This window comes from Panicum virgatum, chromosome 9N (assembly GCF_016808335.1).
Source record: "Panicum virgatum strain AP13 chromosome 9N, P.virgatum_v5, whole genome shotgun sequence".
Lineage (NCBI taxonomy): Eukaryota > Viridiplantae > Streptophyta > Magnoliopsida > Poales > Poaceae > Panicum > Panicum virgatum.
In genome coordinates, this window is record NC_053153.1 from 69752873 (window position 1) to 69772185 (window position 19313).

Below are 19313 nucleotides of genomic sequence, written 5' to 3' on the forward strand. Positions count from 1 at the left end.
TATTCTAATTACATATATAATGGCTAATTATTAGAATCCATTAGCTTTTAATTAGCTCTCATTAGTTCATGTTTAGCCCCATTAGCACATCTAGAGCTAAACTTTAGCAATTGCATTTTAGCTCATCCAAACCACCCCTTTATCGCCTATCCCGTACGCAGGAGGTTCTCGATACCCTCCTGCTTGTCATCACTTGCTGCAGCAGCTGCTCAGGCCAAATTTTGAGTCGTGGAGACGTCTGATCACTTGTTTGTTTCTATGACAAAGGAATCCGTTCCCACAGTATTGCATTCAAAGCGCAGTAATATATAGAGCTTGTAATTTTCATTTGTTTTGTAGATTGGTTAGACGCATGCCCTCCTTTATACGTTTCGCCACAAGTTTACCAGCCCTACATGGCGCGTCGTACATACAGCAAAGCATAGCAAAACCTAGCCCAAAACTTGTCCGATCAAAATTCATCGTTGTCCCAGCAACAGGTAAAACCTAGCCCAAAACTTGTCCGATCAAAATCCATCGTTGTCCCAGCAACAGGTGATACAAATAACCAATCGACCACACGAACACAGGGTAAAGCTCGGAAGCATTATAAAGGTAAAGTAAACAAAAATTAATGGTGGTTTTGGCGATCAAGGTTCGTTTGCCTGTTCGTCATCACCAGTTTTTTGGCGTTTGGTTGAGGGTTCATCTTCCTTGATCCCTTCAGGTTCTGGAGCTGGCTTGTCCGTCACTGCTCCATTTCCACCTTCGTGTCTGACCGCTCCATTCAGAATACTATTGATAGCCTCAGGGCCCAAGAGAGAGACATGTTTGCTCGTGATCTTCCGGCCTGCTCTGACCTTTGGACCCCAGTGCCGTTCTGGGTTTGGAAGGAACCGCTTCACCTTCTTCATCTGAGCCTTACTGAGGGCAGCCCCTGCTCTAGAGAAATCCGCCTACAAAAACAAACAAAAAAGGAATTTTAAAATACTATCTTGTCACGTGCTGCAGGAGAAAAAAAAAACATATAAGGAGCATTGTAAGCTCAATGCTTAATAGAGGAACATACTTCTAGCGTTGGCGACTTTGAAAGGATGGTCGTTCCTGGAGAGTCATGGGGCTGTTCCTTAATTGGATGAATCTTCACCTGTGTTGATGTATGCAAAAAGTTTATGAGTGCATCTATGGATAACATCACTATTTTTTTAAGCTAGCTGAAGAAATAAACTTATGATAAAAGGGGTCAATCAAAATTTACCCAGCAGCGCATAATGTCCCAAATTACATCCCAAGGGGCATCAGATTTTACACCAAGTGGATGAACATGGGTGCCCGAGATACGATAGCCTGCATTTAGAACTGCAGACCGAAACATAACCAAAGATGGAGATGTGCACTTAACGGTGCCAGCTATGTTATGGAGATTGAAAAACAATGGAATGTCATGTAACTCCTGCATCACAAGAATAACTCAAATGGAGTTAGAGTGTTCAATCAGTACACACGAAAGTTTCTTGATTGCACATAATTTGTCAATTAAAGAATTAGCTGGTTGCCTAAAGATTAAAAAAAGGGTAAGTTATATAGCCTTTACTTTTCCAAAGTCAATGCCAGCCCAGTTGCAAAGATTCAGTTTTTATCATGCAGAAGAGGAAGGGAAAAAGAGCCAGATATGGTTATTACTTACACTCGGGGCAACTAATTGACTAGATAACCAAATTCTAGCTTGAATAACCTACACATATACATTCTTTCTTTGACTTAAGTGATAAATCTTGGCCAATAGGTCATCAAGTCATCAGCCTTGTTCAAAAACTCTTTCAAGTGTATGGTAACATGGTTTTACTAATAAAACAATATTAACATTAAAACCTGAAAGGCTTGCTTTCGTAGTCGCATAGGCATGACAATAACAATTTGGTAAAAGAGATGGAAGTTATAGCAATACCTCTGATACAGTTGTTAAAACTGAAGTAATTTTATCGTATGCAGGATATCTATCCTTCATTGACTTAACACCTGCCAAAGTAGAAACTACCCAGTCTTGATCATGAATAGGAGCAGACCATATTGGCCCGCCCACATTAAATTTCTTTCCACAATCACTACATTCTTGAGGGACAACAGGCCCAATTGCAGGTGCATGCTTCACAGTGCTATCCTGTTCATACAGAAAACAAGGAAAAAGGCAAATCAAGATAGTCAAGATACAATTGAGGGATTGTTTTATAAAGGAGATGAATAGTATTCAAAACACACCTTAGAAATACTCCTCCCAAGACATTGCAGATGGAAAGAATCACACCCAACACATTGATATATGTAAGAAAGTTTAAGAGGAGTATTCTTTATTTCACTTGGAGAACTGCCCATGGAACCACATACAATGCCATATTAGTCAAATTAAGTATTTTAACCAAATATTGAACAAAAGAAGGAACAAGGAAATAGCAGGGGAAACTCACGTGAACACCCGAACAAAAACACGCACATAAAAATCCATAAACACAGAGAGAACAGGCACGATATATCTCTTGTACCGATTTGCATGGCTCTGAGGGTAAAAATAAAGTGTTAAGGACAAGAAGAACTAAGATACCCGAAGGATGGAGCATGGAAACTGCAGAATTGAATTGATGCATTGTTTAGCAAAAGCCTCAAATGGAAGTGATACATAGTTTATATTGAAATTTGCAAATCATTTTATGTACCTCAATACTGGCAAGGAGGATTCTCAAAGCCATTTCATGGCAATATTTGCCCTTGGTTGGGTACGAACCATACCTACAAAACATAATTGATCATTATGCTGTAGACTCCACAATTGGAACATTCCTTTGAACAAGTGGCCACAAAGAACTATATTTGACGTACTTCGAGTAACAAACTTCTCCATTGGTGCCACAAAGAACTGCCATATCAGTGGCAGTGCACATCAATAGCCCTCCATCAGCAACAGCCTGTACAGCTGAGTCGAGGAATACAGATGGTGCCCCATAAGGGTCAATATCAACCTAAGAATGTGGATGGGGAAAAATTAGAGTGGATCAAACCACATTAATGCAATATTTACAGAGAATCATTATTACTCAATGCAAATTTCAGAGGCAGTCTGGATGTGACTTTTAAGTACTTTTAACTGCATGGTTTACCCTTGCATAATAAATACCACAAACTTCAAAGTTTAGAGCCTCGGGCATAGTTAGTCTTAGCTAGAGATATAATCAAATGAAATGCAAAACCCCCACACCCTGACCCAGAGAAGTCATCATTCCAATCAAAAGCTAGTATGACAATGTTCATCATGTTTTCACCCTGCATTGCATAAGGCTGAATGAAGAAGGGTAATAAAATGTCAGATTTAAACTATGTGTACTCAAATGCCTTACCACATCAAATTCTTTTGGATGCGTGAGCATGTAAACTCGAGCATCAGCCAAGTGAGCTTCCACATTACTAGTAGAGGAAGCACCATTGAACTTTATATTCCACTTGCAACAATCGACAGAAGCTGAAGAAACAAGAACCACAATGAAATAGAGCCGGAATGCATTAGGAATGTGTGAAGCAAGTTTAGAAAAATGTGACATTACCTTTATCATTGTCCAGAGCAACTACCTTTCCTAAGCCATCAACTTCACGGGCATACCGGAGAGATCTCAACCCAGAAGCAGCCAAAGCCTGCAATTTTTATTAGCAGCGCATACTAGATATCAGTTAATGTTAAATTGTTAAACTGAAGCATATAGATACTGCATTTCCATAATATGAGATGTGTCACCTCAAGAACAAGTGGTGGCTTAAGTTCTCTGGTTACTTTCCAGGAAGGTGTTTTTGTTGCTTGAGCTTGATTTAGATCCTTTTCAGGAACAACATCCATTTCATCAAGATGGCTAGTTGAAGCATCCTCTCCATTCTGAACAGATGTTTCGCTCTGTTTGTTTTCTTGATGCGATTTATTCCTCTTATTCGCCAGCGCTTCATGTTCTTCCTTGCGCTTGGCAACAAAGGCCCTTAAAACAGCAATGGACATGTCTCTGTTGTGAACCTAATGAAGCAGTAAAATTTGACCTTTGAATCATAATTAATTACTCTTCAATATGCCAGCTTCGAAAAAATATAATCTTGACTATCAAGAAAAGTAACTATTTCACTAGAAAAGAAAAATATCCATAGCCATGTGTACTTCATAATTTGTAACCATTATTTTCTTCAATGATCGATTTGAATCCATTTGATATAATTTTTTTTGTCAATAGTACACAAGAATATAACATATAGAACATGGTTTAAAAGGCAGTAAGGGGAGGCGAGGCGAGGCGAGCCTTTCCGGACGCCTAAGCGAGTAAGGCAACGCCATACAAACATCTTAACATATAATGCCACTAAAATTCAGAACCTAATCGGACCTCAGAAAATATGAAGCATAATTAGTGCCAATAGAGTACTAGACTACTAGTAGTAAGATAGCAAATCTAAAATGTCTAATGTCTCGTCTCTCAAAAGCTAATTAGCCAAAAACTAGTCTCTAATGCCTAGCGCGAAGGGAGGTCAACCTGTGGGCCTACAGGAACTAAGGGCTTCCGGGAAGGCAATTTGAAGCAGGCGGAAGGCAAGGAGGCAGGGTGGGGGGGAAGCAGTACTGCTCAATCTGGTGGATGGTTGGGCTCCAATCGAGTTGCTGGAGGGGAAGAGAGGAGCGACGGGCAGAGATGTGCGGCATTGCTGGCTGGGCTGCGCCCGCGGCAACTGCGATTTGGCGGGGATTTGGTCTGCCACGGATGTATGCTCCGGCAGGGTCTTGCCGGGAAGGTGCAAGCTCCGACGGCTCTAGCCTCTAAAAGGTCTAATTCCTCTCTCCCCTTTATCTTCCCTACCTCCAGTCCTTATTTCTTGCCCTCAGTTTCTTCCTTCCAGCGCGGCAGGCGGAAGGCGTGAAGTTCCGCGGGGGAGCGATTTTCTTCCAATTTCCTCCCGCGCCCCCCACCTCTTCCCTGCAGACCCCCTGTTTTTTCACGCGTAAAGCATCCGCCAGGGGCGCCTTGGCGACGCTCGGCGCCAAATCGAGCAAGGCGGACGCCTTACGCATGCAGAGCTAGGTGACTTGGACAACCGGAAACTTTAGCTCCTGGACGCCAAGGTGACGACTAGGCGATACCTTTTAAACCATGATATAGAATGCACTGTTGGCGGTTTCTATGCAATTCCAAACTTATATTGCTTCCCATATACGTGACACAGTACTATAAGAAAAATATGTTTCATAGATAATTCCTTTAGCTACCCACAAACCACCTAGATGGCAGAATTAGGTAAACTTGGAGGCAAAGACTTGATCGCCGACTGGCTGGCACCCAATGTTGGGAAAATGAGAGAACGAATATTTATATACTAACAGCGTGTTTGGATTGCAGCATCACCAGGGCATTCTTAACTAGCTCATCAGTTCTTCACGTGATCAACTCGTGAGGCCTAAAATCAGTGGACCACGTTGTCCAAAACGGACTAGACACGGACGCCCTGATTCAGCAAACAAAAGCGCTATAATGAATCTGCTTGGGTTTTTTTGACATATATCCTAGCAAAATATAAATGTTTCCGATTTATGAGAGGGGCTAGTATATCCAAATAATGAATTGCAATAACGAAGTAGATTGAGCTGGGCAAAATGCACCCTGATGGTAGAACGGGATAAAATTTAACCAACGGACCCAACCGCTGAGCAATCGCGGCCCAGCACTCAATTTTGAATCATCCAGAATACCTCAAAGCTCTAGAGACCGATCAACTGGAAGTCAGCAAGTCACTCCAGTAAATTGCTATAAGTTAATTCAGGGGTGCAGATTGTATCCCCAATCCACAGCTTCTAAGCCCCCAAGGTACCCCCCCCCACCCCACCCACACACAATCAAAAATAAAAAAACAAAAACAGTCAACACAAAAAATGGAAGACGGAGGTACCTGCACGGGATTGAAGAAGGCGGCTTTTTCCTTGAGCTGGAGGATCTCGGCCTCACCCTCCCTAATGATCTCGTAGTCCTCCACTTCCGCCATGTCTCTGAATCTAAAACCTAGCCCCCTGAATCCAACCAAACTAGCACAAGGGGGCCGGGGGAGCCGGGCTAGGAAGAGGAGAAATCGCCGCGCTGGATCTGAGAGGTAGAGCGGAGAAGGAAAGGAGCGGAGAAGGAAAGGAGCGGAGGTGTATGGCGGCGAGAGGAAGCGAGAGAGGAGAGCGAGAAGCGGCGGCGGCGGCGTTGCTGTGGCAGCGAAACGCCGAACCGTTTTGCGGGCCTGCGGCCCTGCGGGGTTTAGTTGAACCCTAAGGCCTAGTTTGGGAGCCCAAAATCCCGCCGGGATCCCGGCCTTTTCCCCGGGACGGGCTCCCTCGTGGAATTGTGACCCGGGCTAAATTAGCTCGCCATTTGGAAGTCCGCGCTGCAGGGTTAGGAAGCCCGAGCCTCCGATTTTCCCCGGGGCGTTCCTTCCCCACCTCGACAGCTCGGGCACGGCTTCCCCGTCCGCGTCATCGCGAGGGCCGCGACGGCCGAGACGGGAGGGAAACATCGCAGCGCCACCTCCGGCGTCCACCCTGCGCCTCCGCCTCCGAGCTCCGCCACCCCTCCGCCCTGTGCAGCCGCCCCTCCGCCGCTCGACCTCCCCGTCGATCTGCAGCTGCTCGGCCTCCCCATCGATCTGCAGCCGCTCGGCCTCCCCGTCGATCTGCAGCCGCGCCTCCGGCTAGTCCGTCTCTACCTCGTCTTCCTCCTCGGCGCATGTGAGTTCTACCCCTCCTGCAGATATGGCTGTTCAATTACCTAGGGTTTCTACTCTTCCCCTGATTTCATCAGTAGTACTCGCAGATCTCGGCCAGCACTCCATTCTTCAAGAACCCCTCCTTGTTCATCTGCTCGCCGGTTATTGGTGGCGGCGGCGGCGGCAGGAGGAGGTAGGTAAGGGGATGGCGCAGCCGAGCAAGGAGCCGTGCAAGAAAGAGGCGTGCAACATCCAGGCCTGTCTCTCCAAGAACATGTTCGACTCCAGGAAGTAGGTACCCCTTTCGAAGAATCTGATTGCTTCGTGAGTCCATGGATATTTTTCCATTTAGTTCACATGAATTGGTGGCGGCTTGAGGTATTTGGCCCGGATGCTGGCGCGCTGTTCAGGTTTTAGGAACGGGGAGACCTAGAGACCAACTGGTTTAGGGGGTTAGGAGTCACAAAGAACTCTACGGTGGTCTTGGTAAATTTGCCCTGTACTCATCATGTTTGGGATTGATGGTGACCACGTTATTGTTAGCAGCTAAGCATGGTTCTCGTCTCAAATATATGGAGGATCTGGGGATAATTTCTACTTGATGTCCATGGGCACTGCCACACTGGGCAGCAAGATGTTGCTTGCTTCAGATATTTGCTTGCATGCTCAATCATGAGTTTGGGCCTTCTAAATATCTGATCCGCTATGTATATATCAGGCGCTTGCTGAGGAGGCAAAGGCAAGATATGACAAGGCAATCTTTAAAGCGTGTTCAGGTGAATTTTCATCTCTTTGGGACTCTCAGCCGAACTAATTTTATTTTGTGCCTTTTGTGTCGGATAAGCAGCATAATTTCTAACACAAGTTTCTTTTTCTTTGCAGTGCAACATGGGAGCAAACAATCATGCAATTGTACTTCCTGATGCTGACAGAGATGCCACACTGAATGCCCTTATAGCTGCTGGGTTTGGTGCAGCAGGGCAGAGGTGCATGGCATTGAGCACTGCTGTTTTTGTTGGAGGTTCAGAATCATGGTACCAGCTTGCCCTATTTGAATTTTTTTTCAGAATACGCCTTTTTGTCAACTTTTTAGGTGGCATGCTAACTATAATATTCTTATAGGGAGGATGAACTTGTGAAACGTGCAAGTGGCCTCGTTGTTAATTCAGGAATGGTTAATGATGCAGACCTTGGTCCAGTGATCAGCAGACAGGTGTGGTTTTAGAGTACTTAATTACTTTTGTTATTCGAATTACGGTTTCAGTTTATGAGTTAGCTTTTGTCAATGTTGATTTCTAACACCAATTTAGCCCAGGATTTAGGACAAAAGAATGATTTTTGGGCATTCTACCATATGTGAATTGCTTCAGTCTTGCAAGTAATGATGAACTACTGAAGCATAGTCATGCCCTTTTCTCATATTAACTTGCTTTGGGGGTTTGGCGTTAAAAGTAGCAGCATGGCCATGGCATTTATATAGTCATATCATGATTGCAGATACTTGTTTTCTAATGGTGCCCATATATTTTTAAATTGGATGATCTTTTGTCTTACAGTCTTACTTTAATACTCAAAAGAGTTGCTAGTTTGGTAATTAAGGCCCTTTATCTCTTCTCATTATTCATGGTTCTCTCCTAACATTTTACTGTAATCAGGCGAAGGACCGTATCTGCAAGTTAGTCCAAAATGGTGTTGACAGTGGTGCGCTTCTTTTGCTTGACGGGAGGGATATTGTGGTAATTTCAATACTTCACTTATTTATTTGCCTACCTGTAGTTCTACTATATATTGTTGCCACCGGTCCTGAAATCTGTAAAATGTGCAGGTTCCGCAGTTTGAGGATGGCAATTTTGTTGGTCCGACCCTTCTGGCTGATGAAGGTACAGTAATGTGCTAACTACTGAAGGTTGCTACTAGCTATATCTAGTGAAGCTTCATGATCTTTAGTTCATTGTGTATTGCGTATGTGCTGCTTGAACAATTAAATTTTAATTCCTACTGATCATATTTTTACTCCGGATGATGATGTCTAGTATTGTTTATTTCTTCCTTTGGCAGCCTGTTCACCGCGTGCTTCTACTTCTGCTGTTAGCCTGCCACGAGTCATGCAAGTGCAGCTTCTGCTTCTGCGTGCTTCTGCTTCTGTCTTCATGAATTTCTCAAGAATCTTATCCTGTTGTGTGATGGATGAATTGGACGTGTTGGGATTTGATCGATGGGAAACTACTGTGGCTTGCATTGCGATCGGTTGAGAATGAATTGAATTATTTTGTACGTCGCAGATTTTGAGTTTTCACACGTGCTTGGATTTTGAGTTACATGCCAAAGTGTGTACCTCGTAGATTAGATCTATTGAATATATTCACGTGTTCGGAGGGCCGGAGTGGGCTGCTCTTGGCTGCTGCTGCAGCAGCCAGCAGCAGCATCAATCCGAACGCAGCAGCAAGCAGCAGCCAGGGGAGAGGTGCAAAATGCTGCCCGGGATGGGCACCCCTGCGGGGATATCGCACCCGCGGGGTCTGACGGGCGCAGGGGGGGGGGGGGGGGGGGGGGGGTTGGCCTAGGGGAGGGAAGCCCCGGGGATTAATCCCCTCATTCCCAAACTAGCCCTAACCTTTTTTTTTCGGAAAATATAAACTGAGGAACTGACGCCTAGCCAAACTCGGCCACTCGGGTATACTACGTAGATTTTGTGCGGTTTCTTTATTTGAAAACGTTGTACTTTTTTATATTATTACACAAACAGACCTTTAACGAGGGACATGGACTTCTGCACGCAGAATTTATTATTCAGAGCACTATGTACGGTAACCGTTTTGTAATCGGTATAGCTTCTCAATGGAGGGGAAAAATATCGTGAGAAACTAAACATTAAAATGTTTGCAAAAATATACAGTAAGAAATTTTAAGGAATGAATAAGAATTATGATAAAAAGTATATTCCTTATTATAGAAATGCACCAAAGAACCGGGTACATTGGAGTCAATCTTCTTTGCTGATCAAGCTTGCGTTGTGTAAAATTATTTTGTTTAGAACAAAATCGTATTAGCTTTTTGAGATGTATTACTTCGTTTCAAATATATGTCATTCTAGCTTTTAAGTTCGACCAAAGTTTTTAGAAACATATCCAAGTTCAAACTAAAAAAGGTTTTACAACTACATAGTACAACTCAGATACTCGCAATGCACGCGCAATCACCTTATATCCTCTATGAATGCTCGAACACAAACCGTACAAATATGAGCAGCTTTGAAAACTGAGTTGGCAAATCTTCAAGATTAATCAAGTCACCACGGTCGTCTCGTTGTCGATGGAAATGTCAACTACTACCGAAAGCACAACAACATTAAATTCTAGAATATTCACGGTATGAGGTGCTACTAATGCTCTTGTAGGCTACAAAACCCTTTGGCTCCACCCTATAAGTTGAGCTAGATTCAATTTCTAAATACTAAGGCCAGTCTCAGTGGGGAGTGTCATAGCATAGTTACCAAGTTTGTAAACTAGGTAACCGAGCCGGAGAAGTGTCATCACCACGATACTCCTCTCATATCACATAACACTCCTTCTCTCTCTTATGCCATGTCAGCATATTTAATACTCACGACACTCCCACTGGGAATGGGCTAACCATCCCACCACCGCTTCTCCTACAATTGTGGTTTGTCGGTGACATGTCAATATTCTTCTTTTGAATGTAGCCGACAATGAAGACATGCGGTTGCTAACATTAACTTGTTTGGTTAGTTTCATCTTTTTGGTAGAACCTGCTTACCTAGATTCGAGTTCCAAATTAGTATAAATGGTCGTATTTTTACTAATTATTTGGCAAGATTTCTGTGACGACTATGGCAATCTCAACTTCCGTAACGACTACAGCAAGTTCAATTACAAGTCCACAATATCACATCCCCATTCCAGGGTTCATGATCATATCGATCCATTCGGGAACACTGGAACGACATGTTTGATTGTCTCCAAGTGCCAACCTTGCCCACTACATCTCTCAACAAACAAGTACAAGACCAAAAAAAAAAAAAGAATCACTAGCCTTCCTTGGCAATGCTAAGCACTTACCTTTGGTAGGAGAGGAAATCCAATTTGGCTATACCTCGTAAGCAAGTGAATCCATCCTGTCCAATTTCAAACTTGCTAGGCAAAAAGAACCAAACAAGGAACAAACTATTTAGGTTAGACATGTTCTTCTCTACATAAATAGACATACATGATGGTGCCAAGGGCAAACTGCAAAGGGGGCACATATCACACATTTGTACATTCAGTGACGGCATTAGGCGTACAAAATACACAGAACTCCAACAGTAAGGCTCGCACTTTGCTCAGGAAGTAAACCACCTTTACAGGTCTAACGCCACATTTTTTGTCGCGAAATTATCCATTCCATTCTAAAGCATGAGGTTTGAAAAATACTGCTCAAATTCTTGATCAATGGTCAGCTTCTTCTCACCTGATTTATAGTCATCAACACGGCCAACCCCACTGTGTTAGCGTCTAAATCAAATCAAACAAATCATAACGAAGCATGTGTGGGGGTGCTTACCATGATAGCCAGTCTGGCCTGTTGGCAAGGTCTGTAAGTCATCAACGCCGTTTGAGTAAAGCTTCTCATCTGTGATATGAGCATGAGCAGCAGAACCATAGACATTGCCATTCACTAATTCGTCCTTCATTAGGTCATCATACTGTTCAAGTACATTATATATCCTCTCTAGGTCATCATGTGGTTGCAGCATCAGACTTGAATGCTCATGCTCTACATCATGCATAACCCAACTGTCAGTTTCTCTGGTGCCGCTGCTATGAGAAGAGCTGAAAGCCTCAGATGAAAAATTGTTGCTCGAGCTACTGGATGCAGATGTCCGTATCTCATACATTTTTCTCATAGACTGACCTTGAATTCCATTTTTAGAATCCACTTCGATGCACCCACCAAATAGGCTTAGAGTGTTCTCACAATCACAAGAGTCCAATTCTTCAGGTATGCTGACCATGTCCGTGCCAGAGTTCTTGTTCTTGAAAATGCTATCATTTCCTAAGCTTTCTGTAGTTGCAGAATCCTCTTCCTGACGAGATAAGCGGTTCCGAAACTTGTATTTAAGTGATAACAGCCTTGGATCAACCAGCTCGTACTGTGATTTCCTTTTCTTATGTGGACTTTTGATGGTGTCAACTTTTTTCACGCTGCTGGAACTGTAAAACAAATAGTAAGGCATATTTTTTGTTTTGAAGATCAGCGTGCGCTGGCACATTACAAACTAGAACCTCATTTGTCATAGACACATAACCAATCACCTAGAAAACAAAGAAAGTTATTAAAAGTATCAAAACAAGCTGGCGTCTCATGTAAGTTTTTTTTTCAATAGGTTACACAATATTCTCATCATTATATGTACCCGTAGCATTTTAATATGGTCATCAATCAGCATTTTATATCATTTCTCAATAATTCACATGACATTTTTATCACCTCTTCTCTCTGGGACGAGGTGACCCAGTCCAGTCCACATAGTGGGCTATTTACTATTCTCATACACTTTCTCTTGATTCATTTCATGCATCCGTAGCAGGAATGGAGATCATACGAAAAGACCCGTCACTAATTTGATGGCATTCAGTTAGGACTTGCAAAACTTACAAATTACTCTTCCCATTTCTTTCTGGCGGGATTCTAAGGTGGGACATTAGGTGTAGATTACGCTTTATCACAGCTGGTCACTCCATCATACCAACATGCCATTCAAATCATTAAAGATTTTCAGTAAGTTGTGGCAACACAAATCTGAATTTGAGCACAAGTGCAGGTTGCATTTATTGAATTGGCTTGTGACCATATTGGAGCACATATCATAATAAATACTATAACATATGGGATCCTCATCTTACTATTGTGGTTTGCCCTTGAGATTTGAGGACCACAAACCAGAACGCGCTGAATATGATGTATCGTAATCAAGGATAGCAAGGTAAAGTACAGCCTTACTGCAGGCCACATTATAAAGTACCATGTGTCATCCCTTTTGATTAAAAGATGAGAAACACTATTTATCTGTCGACAGCCTGCCAGATTCGCAATGTTCTAGCCTAAGGAAAAATGTTCTGGCACTGAAATGAAATATTTCAGATTGCGAAATAGAATGTTCGTAAAATCACAAAAAAACTGTCAGATTTATAATGTTTTGGTCTAAGAAAACAATGTTCCAACAGTGAAGAAAATGTTCCTAGTAGAAAAGTGAAGATAAACTATATAGAGGGATGTTCCAAACTGTTGGATTTTAACCCAATGGTTAGAAAAAGGGAAGATAAACTAAAATAGAACAGAGAACCAGCAGGCACTCTTTTCTAATGATTCAAAGTGATGGTTTGCCTCATTTTTCAATACCATAGAAAGTGTGCTTTTGATGTTCCTTGATCCAATTCCACCTAAACTTCTCAAACTGTTGGTTGGTTTTTCTGTTAATGGAAACAAGGGGATTTCACACCTCCAATATCCCCCAAAAAAACCCGGCCTAACTACTGTTTTTGATGTCTTTCTTTTTCGTTATCTTTGCTAGTGCTAAACATATCCTGTTCGACAAAGCTGCAGTACTCTTTTAACACTACTAACTTTTGTTTGTTTCATCGCCTGATAGACCACATCATTAATTACGCGAAACGTGTAGTGTCATCGTTGTTCTCCCCAAACTCCTAGCTCGTAGTCCTTCCCAAACGTGAGATCATACGAAACAAGAATATATGCACAAAGATACCAATCATTTCGGTTCACTTCAAAAGCTTAGCTCTAGATGTGTAACCATAAATCCATAACCCATTGCAAGGCCAGCTTGCCGATTCTCCATTTATGCAAGGAGATCTCATCGGAATCACGCCTGACCACTCATTCGTTCTACCTCAAGCTCTTGCCTAATCACCGCATACAGGAACAAGAACAGGAGAGAACACCCCACATTCCTAAACGATCAACAACAACTGATGGCAGGCAAATCAAGAAAACGAAGTCCAAATAAGCTTAACACAGCAGAGGAGTGGAGAGAGGGTGCGAAACTGACCAGCCTTTGAGGCTGAGGGTGCGCTGATTCGTGGAAGCTGACTCCTCCGCGTCCGCTGCCGCCGCATACTCCTCCTCCTTCTCTGCTCCCATGCCGCAACCCCAACCCCAACCGCGATTCGAGAGCGAGCAAGCGAGCGAGAGCAAGAGAGACCGAGCAAGTGGTGTCTAATCTAGAACTGTCACCACCTCGACGGAACAGTTGCAAGAAATGGGGAGGGAGAAGCAGGGTGCATGTGCTGTGTTGTGCCGTGGGTGGGAGTAGTCGAGTAGAGGGCCACAGAAGCCCCTCCCAATCCCATTCCGGCCATTCCACCGGGCACCGGCTCGACCGGATTCTCTGCGGAGCAAATAAAGTAGGCCCTTGCGCGTAATGACGACGCTTAACATGCGACCATGCCTACACTAGTACAGTTTCTTCATAGAAGATCCCAGCGAGCCGAGCATTCGGAAGACAACTATGGCCCGCTGAGGATTGAGGACTATCCTCTGCGGCCCACACCACAGCCGAGCCGATACTCGGCCGGCCCATGAAAAAATCGAAGACCGAAGGATTCATCTTGTCATTGCACATGCGCATGCGTCGCCTCCGAAACTCCCCCAAAAGATTCTCAAAGTTATCCAAAAACAAGGTTCCCAGTTTAATGCAGCATTGCTCGGCCAAAACATTCTTGCAGTTTGATGCAGCCAACCGTTCAATCAACATTCTCCAGAAAGAAAAAAGAAGTCCCAGCTGGAGTGAAATAGAGCATAATAAGACCGGTACGAAAACATATCATCAACCTTTTGATGCACAAACATCAGAGAGAAGTGAACATTAGTTGTACAAGAACCCAGCACACTGAACAGCTGGTTCCACACTCGCTCTGTTAGGATAGATGGAGATTAGAGCACACCCCAAGATTGGCTGAAAAACCAATCATACCCCCACCCCCTCCTCTTAACACACACGTTACAGTTGCACTGTGTAAGAAGCATCCTCTTCGTCATTGCCTGTGACATGCCACCCATCACTCACCTGGTGCTTGCAGATTGGACAAGTACCCTGTTGGCGCAGCCATGGGTCGATGCAGTTTACATGAAACTGTGAACAACAAAAGGTTAAGTAAGAAATCATGCAGTGATGCATCAGGCACATCAACATTAGCAATATGCAAGAGCATTGCATTCTCATCAATGCACTGGTAGCAACATCAGCACAAGCGGCAAGCATCTACATGAACAAGCATCTTGCACAACAACCTCTTACGTTCTTACAAACCCTCAAATATAGGAAGCTAGAGGTGGTGGGGCGATTGGTATCACATCTTTTGGCCGTTGATACCATTTCATTTGTGATTCCTAATATACATTGTTGATTGTTGTTTTGAGACATCTGGTTCCTAATATTATGGCTTTGAGTGTGGATAAAAAATATGACAAATCCAATCTCTATGGGGCAACGCGTGACAAAAGCAAAGGAGGAAGTCATTGATGTGTCAATTAGCCAGTGGAATTCAAGATCGCTTCAAAAATATTTCCAGATCTTGAATAAAGAGTAGTTACAGTGACATGTTCACTAAAACTTTGGTTAGAATTATGGTTATATGTTAAATTTGGATATCTGGAATTGTCCCCAAAAATAGTTTTATAGAACTATACTTTTTCTATGTTTTATAAATATTTTGTAACTAACTGTACTAGTCAAAGTTGTATTTTGGAGGTCGTGTCGATGTCCGAAGCAGGTCAGAAGTGTCACTTACTTGTGACTGGAAGGAGTATAAAGCGAATTGCCAACAAATGTGAGATGTAAACTGTAAGGTAAGATATGATATATGCATATCACAGCGAGTGAGTCTGATCTGGCTGGACAAGGGTTCCTGGAATCCTAGCATGCAGTGTTTTTGAAGAATATGGCATGTCGTGAGGAGTGATTAGAGAGTCTAATTAGTCATGAGTGAAATGAGGTGCTGTTTTTATGCTAGTCGCGCAAAAATAGGGGGCATAGAAAACTGAGACACATTATGTGCTGAACACTGGCTTGGGTCCTGTTGCAATGAATACGGACATGGGGTTTTCCCCTGGAACTCTAAGAAAATATGATATATGCATAAAAAACTGCTCATTGGTTTTCTCAAACACACTAAAACTAGACCAACCTAGGAGGAACTAGGTGGCTTTATATTAAGAAGAAAATAGGCACCCAACTTTGCCTTTATTAATTGTGGTCACTGGTAAAAACAACTTATGTGTTAAATGCACCGGTCAAATGTGTTGGTACATCAAACATGGTTTTGGTCTCACAACATGATTTTAGGATGTTGGCAAACAGCGTGCCAAGTTACCATATCACGCTAGAGCTAACAGGTGTTACCAGGATCATCTCAAAAACAAAACCAAGAAATCTGTGGTTGCCATACAATGAGAACCAAGGGTAGGATAATGAGCATGGTTACCTGATGCAAACATGGTAGGCTTCTCAACAGATCACCCACCGCAACTTGCTCTAAGCAAACACTGCATGTTAGTTCATCCTCTGGAGTTTTGCTGGTTCTATCTGCTTGCTTTTTCTGCACAGTAGAAACAAGTTAAATAATAATCATCATGGCCCAAAGTCTGAAGTCCGAACTCAGAACCATGTATGTGCTACCACAAAGAGGCTGATGGCTATCACACTGGCTATATGGTGCTTAACAATAGCTATTAATCCACATCCAATAAGAGAAGTGTAAACTAGAAAACCATTAACACAACATATCATACAAATCCCAAAGCTAGCCAGCCAACAAGTCCATAACTTCAATAAAGAAAGACTGGAATGAAAAGCCAAAAATGCATTGCCATGTCATACCAAAATGTAAAATACATATATGCTAGCTTTAAAAAGGAATATGGTAAGAATATATTGCATTTACATATGACTGACAACTATGACATCACAAATAACATGACCTTTTAACAACCTACATGATTGATGCTAATAAGATACTTTCAAAGTAAGCACACCTTGAGAAACAGGTCAGTGTTTGTCAATACCTCATTGCCAGACACAGTCAAAGAAGTCAATAGCTGAGGTGGCCCATCACTATTGGAAAAAAAATGGTTAGAAACACATTACTGATACGAATTGCTCCAGTTCAGAATTAAATGGTTGGTCAGATCGTGATGATGGGAGATACTGCAACCAATTTGATAAGGGACATATAAACAATGCAACACAATTACACAAAGGATTGTTCATCTTACCTTTTTCGGGCAGAAGCACTACCCTGCTGTGCCTGAATTTTGTATTTGAAGACAGGGAGAGTATTTATTTCTTCCTCACTCATAGAAGGAACATGTGGGCTGTTGTCAGCATCCAACGCTCTCAGAGCATCATAGTCTGAAACAAAAAGATTTTTCAAGGGGCTAAATTTGCAGGAAACACTAGTATCAAACAAATTGAAGGAATGTACTTGCACACCTAAATCATCAAATTCGCGATCCAGAAGAGCCAGTTGAAGTCTAAGGCTCTGCAACCGGCCTCTTGTAGCAAGGGCTATGGTTGGTGGTACATGCACACGCAGCTCAGTGTGTCCAAGAAAACCATTGGCAGCTGCAGCATGAGCTTGCGCCTGCGCTTGGAGTTGATGGCACGTGGCGTACATTCTAAGGCTCGTGGCCATTAGGAAGACCCCTAAAACAAGCCAAAGCTAAAGAAAAGACAATATCACGCAATCCGACAAAGATATAGTTATCAAACTGTTACACAATTGTAGGCTTCGCAAGAATAAGAGCCCAAATATAAACGACTCATGGACACCATGCGTGCATCATGAATAACTTACCAAAAAATTGGGAGACATCTGGTGTGAGTTCAATACCATGAACAAAACAAGAACTGCCAAAGGAAAAACCACAATGTTATAAAAAAAGAAACCTAAACATTAACAGTTCTGCAGTGTTAGCAATAGATAGGGCGTGCCCAAATTACCTGTGACAAGAAAAGCCAAGGAATTGCTATGCACTGGCCTGCCTCCTGCATGAATTCGCTACACACAAGCATATACATATGAGTGGAATCAGAGACCCATGACAAGGAATCCAGTTAGGCTACACTAGCACCAGTCACATTTTAGCAAAATGAGCAGGCAGAAACTCACCATGGCCCGGCGGTCGGGAGCGAACCCCGGGAAGCCACCGGCCTCGATGTCCGCCCTGCTCCCCCGGAACACGAAGCTCATGGCGTCGAACAGCCACCGCCACCGCAACAAGGAAAGTTGGCTCCAAAGTCCAAAGCCGCCGCCCCCCTTCTGCCTCTCGCAGCAACGAAATTGCCTCAGGACCTGAAGAAGAGGAAATCACCGGCAGTATAATGGAAGAGGTGACGGAGAGTGACGCCCCAACCGAAGCCTGCTAGAAACTCCGGCAGCCCGAACCGATCCGGGCGCGGAAATGAAATGCCGGGATAAACCCTGAAGCTTCCGGAAGCTTCGCCCAGCGCGCGGCTTGGGCGCTGACAGGACCGAATCAGGAGCCGGATGAGGAGGGAGAGGATGATTTCGAGGAGGGCGCGCACCTGATCGAAGGCGAGGTGCCTCCAGCCGCCGCGGCGAGCCGGCGATTCGCTCGCTGGCGGAGGACGAGAGCAGCAGCGGCCGCGGATGGGGAAAAGAGAAGGGGAGAGCAGGAGCTAGATAGGCGTGGGTTTTCTACGGTTTCCTGTTCGGGCGCCGCAGGTGCTGCTGGGCCTGCCTGGTGGAGGGTGGCAGGGTGCGTGGCCATACCGGGCCCGTTCGATTGGTGATGGACGGCGCCCTTGAAACACGAAGACTGAAACTGAATATTCAGAATCCTGTAAAATTCAGTGGAGCATAGATGTCAGCGGGATTGTGGTACTGTCCAAATACATTCCGAGTTCTTTTTCCAGCAGAATCAAAACTTGATGAATATAAGCGCACTTAGAGTGTGTTTAGTTTACTTTGGATTTTGAATTTTTGGAATGAAATTTTTCACATTTAAAATATTAAATGTAGATTAATCACAAAACTAATTATAAATCTCGTCTGTAAAATACGAGACGAATCTAATTAGCCTAATTAATCCATCATTAAAGCATGTTTACGGTTTAATTAGGCTCATTAGATTCGTCTCGCGATTACAGTCCATTTGTGTAATGCGATTTATTTTTCGACTATATTTAATACACCATGCAGACAATTTAAAAAAAATTTAGATTTTGAGATTTTGGATCTAAACACGGTCTTAGTTTTTTTCAGCTCAGAACCTATGCAAGACAGTGCCAGGTGCACTTGTTGCGGCAGGCTATTTTGTGCCTTCAGGCTTGAGCGCGACACAAGTGATTTACGTTAATCTCAGTGTATAGTTTCATCACACAATTACTAAGGGTGCCATGTCACTTTGACCACCTCCCTCAGAGTCTGTTTAGTTTCCAAAAATTTTCGTGCGCTACAGTAGCTTCGAACATTTGACAAATAATTAGGAGTATTAAATGTGAACAACTGACAAAATTCATTCCATAATCCCTGGGT

At 43.3% G+C, this 19313-nt stretch overlaps 4 protein-coding genes across 9 annotated transcripts; 1 reads left to right on the top strand and 3 right to left on the bottom strand.

Moving 5' to 3' along the window:
* Positions 1-432: 432 nt before the first annotated feature.
* Positions 433-6313, bottom strand: LOC120688609 (probable tRNA (guanine(26)-N(2))-dimethyltransferase 1). The gene is made up of 12 exons (XM_039970978.1): positions 5941-6313; positions 3761-4027; positions 3573-3660; positions 3369-3490; positions 2854-2993; positions 2691-2763; positions 2445-2533; positions 2239-2344; positions 1928-2140; positions 1238-1432; positions 1049-1126; positions 433-935 (listed from the first exon to the last, which is right to left on the bottom strand). Exons 1-12 carry the CDS (start codon positions 6031-6033, stop codon positions 630-632), a joined length of 1770 nt encoding a protein of 589 aa, XP_039826912.1. The 5' UTR covers positions 6034-6313; the 3' UTR covers positions 433-629.
* An 84-nt stretch (positions 6314-6397) lies between these two features.
* Positions 6398-9055, top strand: LOC120688610 (methylmalonate-semialdehyde dehydrogenase [acylating], mitochondrial-like). Of its 2 annotated transcripts, none has more exons than XM_039970979.1 (8): positions 6398-6757; positions 6843-7026; positions 7454-7511; positions 7618-7769; positions 7858-7948; positions 8391-8471; positions 8561-8615; positions 8794-9053. In XM_039970979.1, exons 2-8 carry the CDS (start codon positions 6941-6943, stop codon positions 8985-8987), a joined length of 717 nt encoding a protein of 238 aa, XP_039826913.1. In that variant the 5' UTR covers positions 6398-6757; positions 6843-6940; the 3' UTR covers positions 8988-9053. The 2 variants fall into 2 exon arrangements, with proteins under 2 accessions (XP_039826913.1, XP_039826914.1); XM_039970980.1 differs by having other exon boundaries at positions 6463-6757; positions 6834-7026; positions 8794-9055.
* A 1805-nt stretch (positions 9056-10860) lies between these two features.
* Positions 10861-14080, bottom strand: LOC120690669. Of its 2 annotated transcripts, none has more exons than XM_039973410.1 (3): positions 13805-14080; positions 11299-11948; positions 10861-11205 (listed from the first exon to the last, which is right to left on the bottom strand). In XM_039973410.1, exons 1-3 carry the CDS (start codon positions 13894-13896, stop codon positions 11144-11146), a joined length of 804 nt encoding a protein of 267 aa, XP_039829344.1. In that variant the 5' UTR covers positions 13897-14080; the 3' UTR covers positions 10861-11143. The 2 variants fall into 2 exon arrangements, with proteins under 2 accessions (XP_039829344.1, XP_039829345.1); XM_039973411.1 differs by having other exon boundaries at positions 10899-11205; positions 11299-12050; positions 13805-14079.
* A 467-nt stretch (positions 14081-14547) lies between these two features.
* LOC120691246 (E3 ubiquitin-protein ligase SDIR1-like) lies at positions 14548-18496 on the bottom strand. Of its 4 annotated transcripts, none has more exons than XM_039974274.1 (9): positions 18341-18496; positions 17925-18107; positions 17756-17813; positions 17610-17662; positions 17246-17474; positions 17029-17164; positions 16789-16867; positions 16239-16352; positions 14548-14887 (listed from the first exon to the last, which is right to left on the bottom strand). In XM_039974274.1, exons 2-9 carry the CDS (start codon positions 18003-18005, stop codon positions 14756-14758), a joined length of 882 nt encoding a protein of 293 aa, XP_039830208.1. In that variant the 5' UTR covers positions 18006-18107; positions 18341-18496; the 3' UTR covers positions 14548-14755. The 4 variants fall into 4 exon arrangements, with proteins under 4 accessions (XP_039830208.1, XP_039830210.1, XP_039830209.1 ...); XM_039974276.1 differs by having other exon boundaries at positions 16819-16867; positions 18341-18495; XM_039974275.1 differs by having other exon boundaries at positions 17925-18447.
* Between the last annotated feature and the right edge of the window lie 817 nt (positions 18497-19313).

Bases quoted from the DNA above. Each gene is read 5' to 3' on its own strand.
- LOC120688609 (XM_039970978.1), bottom strand. From the start codon at position 6,033: ATGGCGGAAGTGGAGGACTACGAGATCATTAGGGAGGGTGAGGCCGAG. The intron at 2,994-3,368 runs GTAAGGCATTTG...CCACATTCTTAG, and splicing joins ATCCAAAAGAATTTGATGTG to GTTGATATTGACCCTTATGG. The intron at 2,141-2,238 runs GTGTGTTTTGAA...CTGTATGAACAG, and splicing joins TTGGGAGGAGTATTTCTAAG to GATAGCACTGTGAAGCATGC.
- LOC120688610 (XM_039970979.1), top strand. From the start codon at position 6,941: ATGGCGCAGCCGAGCAAGGAGCCGTGCAAGAAAGAGGCGTGCAACATC. The intron at 7,512-7,617 runs GTGAATTTTCAT...TTTTCTTTGCAG, and splicing joins AATCTTTAAAGCGTGTTCAG to TGCAACATGGGAGCAAACAA. The intron at 8,616-8,793 runs GTACAGTAATGT...TTCCTTTGGCAG, and splicing joins GACCCTTCTGGCTGATGAAG to CCTGTTCACCGCGTGCTTCT.
- LOC120690669 (XM_039973410.1), bottom strand. From the start codon at position 13,896: ATGGGAGCAGAGAAGGAGGAGGAGTATGCGGCGGCAGCGGACGCGGAG. The intron at 11,949-13,804 runs GTCAGTTTCGCA...TTTGTTTTACAG, and splicing joins ACCCTCAGCCTCAAAGGCTG to TTCCAGCAGCGTGAAAAAAG. The intron at 11,206-11,298 runs GTAAGCACCCCC...ACTATAAATCAG, and splicing joins AGGCCAGACTGGCTATCATG to GTGAGAAGAAGCTGACCATT.
- LOC120691246 (XM_039974274.1), bottom strand. From the start codon at position 18,005: ATGAGCTTCGTGTTCCGGGGGAGCAGGGCGGACATCGAGGCCGGTGGC. The intron at 17,663-17,755 runs GTAATTTGGGCA...TTCCTTTGGCAG, and splicing joins CTTGGCTTTTCTTGTCACAG to TTCTTGTTTTGTTCATGGTA. The intron at 17,475-17,609 runs GTAAGTTATTCA...TCTTTTCTTTAG, and splicing joins AGATGTCTCCCAATTTTTTG to CTTTGGCTTGTTTTAGGGGT.